The 7,544-nt window shown below is 38.7% G+C and overlaps 1 protein-coding gene across 2 annotated transcripts; it reads right to left on the bottom strand.

The window, feature by feature from the left end:
• Positions 1–108: 108 nt before the first annotated feature.
• Positions 109–6,373, bottom strand: LOC110383013 (thioredoxin-related transmembrane protein 2 homolog). 2 transcript variants are annotated; one of them, XM_064042961.1, is made up of 4 exons: positions 6,004–6,373; positions 5,192–5,455; positions 4,296–4,430; positions 109–2,633 (listed from the first exon to the last, which is right to left on the bottom strand). In XM_064042961.1, exons 1-4 carry the CDS (start codon positions 6,294–6,296, stop codon positions 2,525–2,527), a joined length of 801 nt encoding a protein of 266 aa, XP_063899031.1. In that variant the 5' UTR covers positions 6,297–6,373; the 3' UTR covers positions 109–2,524. The 2 variants fall into 2 exon arrangements, 1 of the variants encoding a protein (XP_063899031.1); XR_010278010.1 differs by lacking the exons at positions 4,296–4,430; positions 5,192–5,455; positions 6,004–6,373 and adding an exon at positions 3,774–3,904 and having other exon boundaries at positions 2,494–2,633.
• Between the last annotated feature and the right edge of the window lie 1,171 nt (positions 6,374–7,544).

Raw genomic sequence — 7,544 nt, forward strand, 5'->3', positions numbered from 1 at the left:
AGAACGTCCTACAAAAAATCGGCCCGATTATTTCTCCTACAAAAAGGGTCGTAATTTCTAGTCGGACCAGTAGTTCCTGAGATTAGGGCATAATAAATAAGACAAAAATAAAAGCGTGTCATAATTTTATTTACAGACTAGTTACACTGATTTGAACACATAAAATACTTCATTTTTAGCTACCTAAAAACCTATAAGGCTTACTCTTAAAAAAACATGTATAAATAAAAGAAAAACTATGTATATTGCAAACTTGTCGGTGTTGGTTTGCATTTGTGCAATATTTCAGGAGGAGGACATAAAATACGTAAATAATCGATTGGAATTACAGTAGATAAGAAATAGCTAATATGCGCTGCTTTTTTTGTCATTGTAATGTCGTAGTATTTCAGAAGTAACCCAATTTCATGATCGTTGCGTATGCTTTGTGTTTGTGTGAGGGCGCAGCACGGTTTTAAGGCCAGTAACACACACGACGAGTTTAAATACGGCTAGGTGACATTGACGGATTTCCGAAAAAATTACGTACCAATTTGTTTGTTCATTTGGGTTTAGAATCAATAGCATAATTACGTCCTTGAATATGGCACGGATGCAAATCAACAGCTTGTATTTGTGAAAAATGCTAAATTTAAATGTTAGTTAAAAATTGACTATTATTATCAGATCCTTCATCTTTTAACTTAATAAATAATTTGTTTGGTACATTTAACACACAAATCTTAAATTAGAAAAACAAAGACAATATAATATTAAATAAAATATGAATGAGTATATCGGGTGTGTCGTACCTAATCACATTAAATCCTATCGCATATACTTTATGATATTCTATGGCGAATTGTAAAAAAAATAACCTAATCCATTCAGTGGTTTAACCACAGGAGTCATTTTTCGTTTTCATAATTTACAACATCATGTGTAAAGCAGCGATAAAGTTAGGAGTATCGAATGTTTTGACCAGTTGACAGCTTGTCAGTTTTCAAGGGAGATTTTCCGTTGTTTGTAATGACTGAATCTTATATGATGTTCTAATTCTCGCACATTTTTATCCTATTTACTTTGTTTGAAAAAATAATTTCTTTTTCTTTGTGCTAATCAACGTGTATTAACCGGTATATTAACGCATTTAATTTGATTAGGTACGATACACCCCATAAGTAGAAAAACCTTATTTATATTTCTCTCTTAAGCCGCGTACGCACGCACGAACAAATTTGTTGCGTTACATGATATGCAACAACTTGGTTCGCACGTGCGTACCACTATCGAACATCGAACACTCTGTTCGTCAAACATGTTCGCGGCGATCCTTGTAGTGTGTTCTGTATGGACGGTGTTCGAAGCACTTTAATGACTTCACAATCGAGCACTTCCAACGGCGTCATGGCTACCTACTAAGATAGAGTTCACGACTGTTGTTCGCGAACTCGACTCGAACTATGTTTGCGTTCGTGTTCGAATATGCCGTCCATACGTACGAACCAAATGTTCGGGTCTGGTGTTTGTGTTCGCTATGTTCGTGTTCGTACGTGCGTACGCGCCTTTATAATATTTAATGCAGCTGTCTGTAAATTATTTGTAAAATAAAACAGCGGTGTTGCTTTCTACCTAAATATAAATTCTACGCTTAGAGCATTGAACCAACTGGAACCGCCAAGTCTCAATGCGAGGCAAAGAAATAGTGACAGCTCAATCATACATTCGGATGAAGGAAAGATAGCAGAGATGCCATAAGGCAGGTAGGTCAGGCGCCTTCTTGTAGGTCAAGCAACGTGCGGTAGCCGGGATCACTTACTACAACTAACGAGGCGTTCGGGTTCCTTGGCGAATCAAAACCAATCTGTCAGAGATTGGTCTTGATTGATTGGTGATTGTATACAAATTTATATATCAAACAATGTTTAAGGTCCTTCTAACTTTCGGACAGACATGTGTTGCTGGGGAGTTCGTTGCGCCAATTCTTCCCAGCAAAAACACATAGGAAGTGTTGAAGGGCGGGCGTTTTGAGGACTGTCTTTTGTAAATTCTTGACTTTCCAAAAGTGCTGTCTTGCAGCCGAGTTTGAATAATGGGCGGAGCCATTAACGTTCGTCCCCCTCGCCCCGCATGTTGTCGCGCTACTTTCTTAGGAGATATTGTGTTATGACATCTCCGCTGGTCATAGGTATAAGCAAATTCTTAACACGTTGAAAATCGAGTACTTAGTATTTTTGTAGATGTGCACTGCTTTTGTCATTAAGAATGCTCGAAGGCGCTCTGTGTGAAATAATAAGAGGAGCCGACCGGCTCCGGTCGCGTACTTTTTCTTGACGTTCAGCACCGATTGCATGCTCTTTAATGCTCGCGCAGCCGATCGGCTCCGGTCTGTGTGAAAAGAATAATGCGCGCCGATGCTCTCCGAGCCGGTCTGTTTGAACGGACCCTTATTCTCACACGTCTAACGGCATTGGCGTCTCCAGTTGGTCATATGCTCTAAGGTGTCTACTACAATAAATAACTATTATCCTACCGTTATATTGTACTACTCATCTTTTTTAACGTTCTTAGCGTTGGCCAGTTTCTTCTTGCATTCTTGATAAATGCCGTCGAGGTCAAATGCTGCTTTTACGTTGTCTTTTGAGAAAAGGAATCTGAAATTGAAATAAATTTATGTTTTGAGTAGGTAGAAGTTTATTTATTTATTTATTATGTTAAAACGGTTTACACACCAATTACATTAACATAAACGAGAAGAAAAACAAAAGAACATATTGTTATAAAATAATAAAAATAAAACTTAATAATATTACAGAATAAAATATCAAAAACACAACAAAAAGTAAATATACAATTTAAATTAGACTACACAAATTAAACACGTTCACAGAGGCTGAGACAAAAACACATTATTATTTTAAAATCATCAGCGAATAAATCACAGTTCTGTTCAGCTTCCATGAGGTCGTTGAGCATAGCTAGAGCACGGGGAACCGGTGATGACGCGCGGGCCACTGTGCGACTTGTAGGTGCGGCAAGTAGACGGTGTTTTCGACCTCGGAGGTACTTATTAGGGACGTAGAGACGAATCAGCTCATTGTGCAGATCAGGGGCATCTGTTATCCCTCTACATATTTTAAGCATGATGCTCAGCTGGTCATAGGCTCTTCTAGTTTGCAACATATTAAATCCTAGATGTCCAACAAGAAATTTGGTTGGATATAAATATGGATAATATCCAGATATATTTAGATATATTCTAACTTAAACTTCTTTTTAGAAAGTTTCTACTGTCCAGCGGTTTCACCGGTGTTTTGTAGAACCACTTCGCGTATCTGGATAAAAAAGTAGTATATAAGGTGGAAGAACTTTCAAGTTGGACAAGTAGTTCCTGAGATTTGTGTGTTCAAATGGACATTGTACCAGTAGTTCTCGAATTCAGTGTATTCCGTGCATTCAAACAAACTCAGAAGAGGTCTTAACTTTGCAGTTACACAGTAAAACGTATGGTGATTACGAAGCTAAGTAAAGTATATTAAATAAAAAGAAAAGATATTGACAGCAAAAAGCTCTCATTTAAGAAATTAGAAAAAATACAAGGGCTATACTTTCACGCTAACGGTGCCACAGACAGACATACAGAGCAGCCGAACTTATAACACCCCTTTTTAACATCAGGTTAAAAATCTTACTTCTGCAGCTATCTACTGGTCGGAGCGTCCTGGAAGCGGTACTTTGTGGCTGAATCTGGGTATCTGGTGATCTCAGGAGTAAATAAAGAACAAAATACTTACTTCTGCAGCTTCCCAGTGTGGTCAGCCTGTGGCCTCCTCATCTTCTCCTGTCCGTCTGCTAAGACTAGCACGGTGGGTAGCTGTCTGCTGGTCGGACCGTCCTGTACTCGGTACTTTGTGGCTGATTCTACATATCTGGTGGTATGTAGAGTAGATAAAGAACAAAATACTTACTTCTGCAGCTTCCCAGTGTGGTCAGCCTGTGGCCTCCTCATCTTCTCCTGTCCGTCTGCCAGCACCAGCACGGTGGGCAGCTGTCTACTGGTCGGACCGTCTTGTACTCGGTACTTTGTGGCTGATTCTACATATCTGGTGGTATGTAGAGTAGATAAAGAACAAAATACTTACTTCTGCAGCTTCCCAGTGTGGTCAGCCTGTGGCCTCCTCATCTTCTCCTGTCCGTCTGCCAGGACTAGCACGGTGGGCAGCTGTCTGCTGGTCGGACCGTCCTGGTCGCGGTACTTTGTGGCTGATTCTGGGTATCTGGTGGTATGAGGAGTAAATAAAGAACAAAATACTTACTTCTGCAGCTTCCCAGTGTGGTCAGCCTGTGGCCTCCTCATCTTCTCCTGTCCGTCTGCTAGGACTAGCACGGTGGGTAGCTGTCTGCTGGTCGGACCGTCCTGTACTCGGTACTTTGTGGCTGATTCTGGGTACCTGATGACAAAGAGATTGGTTTTTAGGTGAGATAATGGCAGTCTCCTGTTGCAGACAACTTTGGGATGTAGAGTAAGGAGGAGGAGGTCTATTAAGATCTCGCCAAACATTTTGTCGTCATGGAACATTGTAGGAGCCCAGAAACCTTTATTTGATATCAGTCGGTGGCGTAAGTGTAAGGAATTTAGATAACATATAAGAGTTGAAAATGGTAGGACACATGGCAAGAGAAAAACAGGAAAAATGGACTAGGCTGGTAACCGAGTGGTGCCCGCTAGACGGCAGGAGAAGCAGAGGCAGACCAACCAAAAGATGGGAGGATGACCTCAAAGGAGTGGAGGGCCCTACATGGAGTCGTACAGCCAAAAATAGAACGGAATGGAAAACTCTGGAGGAGGCCTTTGTCGTAAGACAAGTTGAATAATTGCGGACTGTAGTTATAAAGATTGTAAACATTCTGTATCAGATTCAACAATAAAGGCTTTTTATTTTATTTTATTTATTTATTATAAGAGTTGAAAATAGCGTAATTCATGTTCAGTTTTAGAGGAATCATTTTAAAAGGAATTGATAATTTTTTTGCAAGTTAATGTTCAGAGTATGAGGTCAGTCATGGTTTGGCATGATTGTATGTATCTTTAATAGTTGAAGGTTCAGATAAGTAAAAATCCATATGGCATACTGGTACTCAGCTACATCAAATAAGACTGCCAACTAACCCTTACATATTTAACAAAATCCTACACAGACTCATAAATTACCTTCCAACGTCAAGCTTCCCAAACTTCAAGTTATCCAGCCCGTAACTCGCCGACAGCTCCGCAAACACCGGTGCAAAGTTAACACAAGCTGGATGCCAAGCCGCATACAGGCAGACTATCCACGTAGTATTCTTGTGGTGTTTGAGCTCGTCTTCTAGGACTTGGGGGCCTCGGAAGTAGGTGACGTGTTCTGGGCCCATATATGTTGGTTCCGGGAGTAGAAGGGCGGAAAGGATGAGGATGGCTCCATATGGTAGACCGTATCTGAAAGAAGTGGGTTTGTTTTGATTATGAAGGTGTAATGAATTAATTTTGTTGGTCTATTGATTAGAATCAGTTAGTCTTTACTCATATTATGAATGGATAAGTAATTAGTTTTGTCTAACTGGAGGTAGGTATAGGAATAGGTAGGTAACTTGCAAGAGAATTGCACAGTTATTTGGCCTGAACATTGACATTTGAACATTATGCCTGCACACTTTAATTAGGTTTATTATGAAGTAAACAATAACAAGTCTTATTAACACAAAGGTGATAATTACAGGTGATAAATATGTAATAAGTAAGGTGACAAGTCTTCTTAGGTTACTGATAATATAAATATCTTTTGTACTTATGAACCAAAGAATTAATGCATTTAGCAAAAGTGAATTGATATTTGGTGAAATATAAGTGTAAAGTTACAAAAAAGGTCAGTTTTAGGCTCTAGTTACAAAAATCTAGTTCAAATAATCCAGAATACCGCTCAAAACTGGTTACAGTTAAATATAAATAAGTTTTAATTGAAAAAATAGGCAAATAGGATCACTTACCTAATATCAGCATAAAACCATAGAATTAAGTTAGCAATCTTCGTATAAACGAAAGAAGACGAAAGATAATTCACCATGGTCACGCTTCCCGCCTTCCTAGTCCTTAACATAACGACTATAATCAAGAAAAATAGGATTTCCGTTTCTCGGCTGTCTAGCTCACAGTCGGCACTTGGAAATAAAAAGTTACAAATATAACCCGTACGCTTACACGTAACGTAAGATAAACTTAACAGAATGTTAAACCAGTAATATGGTTTTATTAATTGCTTCAAATCTGTTTTGTAAGACATGGTTTTATAATATTTTTATGTTATTTTAAAACACAATTTTGGGCTCGCCGCAGAGTCCCCGTCCCCAATTTATGACATCTGGGATATGACTCTGTTACACAAAACAAAGTCTGCAAAAGCAGTCAACTGTCAAGATGTTGCTGTCAGAAGAGAGAAGGATGGCAATAACGGTTAAGATGTTAGAGTAAAAGAAATAGCGTATCTCTAAAAGTCGGCGAAATTGTTTCGTGTATACGAGATTTTTTCAAATTCATACAGTTCGAGTTGGAATAATAGCCTTCATGAAATTATATAAAAATTACAAATTCACCTTACAATTTTCAGACTTTATAAGAATCTGAAATTCAGAAAGTCATTCCGGCTGTAGCAGGCAGGCCTATTTATTAGTGTTCGAAGGGAAAGCAATCATTTCAGTTTGCTAAAAATGTCAGATAGATAAGGGTGCATATTTTGGACCACAAAATATTTCCATATCTTTATGTAGTACTCTCCCGGAAAGCCAGAAACTGACGATCCGAGCCGAGGCCAGAAACTGACGATCCGGGCCGAGGCCAAAATCACCGGGAAGCATTAGATACGGGTAACCGAAGATCGAGCAAAGTAGGTAGCGAACCTCGGGAGAGGCCTTTGTCGCGTAGTGGATGTCTTTCGGCTGACACGACAGCCAGCGGTCGCCGTCCTTTAAATCTACTTAAGAATATCTTACCGTAACGGTTATAGAAGTAAAATCAAAATGAAAAACATCAAATCATATCAAAAATATATTTAATTATCAGAAAACTTAAATTAATGAAACATTTTTTTTATATTCTCTAGCAGTATTCGATAAATAACAGACTAATTACATAAGTTGGTGTCTGTTGGCGTTTTACTCTAAAACTACTGAACGGATTTTTATGCGGTTTTCACTCTTTCAATAGATGAGTCATTCAGGAAGGTAATCGGATTACATTGATGCGTAGTAGTTTATCTATCTATTATTCCTGTAAATAGCAAAATAATGTCTTATTGCTTAGATTTTCAGTCTAACTGTTTATGGGACAACAAAAATTGTAGCAAACATACATACATATGACTATTATATTTTATCATCAATGTAGCTAAATTACAAAGAATACGGTGTGTAGGTATTTGAACTTAGGGATGAATTATATTAGGCCGGGCCGTGTCCGGGGCGTGCCGTGTACGTGGCTCGTACGGGGCACGGATGTGAAACGTTACACATACATTTTGTATGAAGCAGTTTAT

The sequence above is a fragment of the Helicoverpa armigera genome, chromosome 30 (genome assembly GCF_030705265.1).
Source record: "Helicoverpa armigera isolate CAAS_96S chromosome 30, ASM3070526v1, whole genome shotgun sequence".
NCBI lineage: Eukaryota > Metazoa > Arthropoda > Insecta > Lepidoptera > Noctuidae > Helicoverpa > Helicoverpa armigera.

Excerpts from the sequence above, each read along its gene's own strand:
- LOC110383013 (XM_064042961.1), bottom strand. The coding sequence starts at position 6,296 with ATGTCTTACAAAACAGATTTGAAGCAATTAATAAAACCATATTACTGG. Across the intron at positions 5,456-6,003 it reads TGGTTTTATGCTGATATTAG|ATACGGTCTACCATATGGAG; the intron begins GTAAGTGATCCT and ends CACTTCTTTCAG. Across the intron at positions 2,634-4,295 it reads CACACTGGGAAGCTGCAGAA|ATTCCTTTTCTCAAAAGACA; the intron begins GTAAGTATTTTG and ends TTTCAATTTCAG.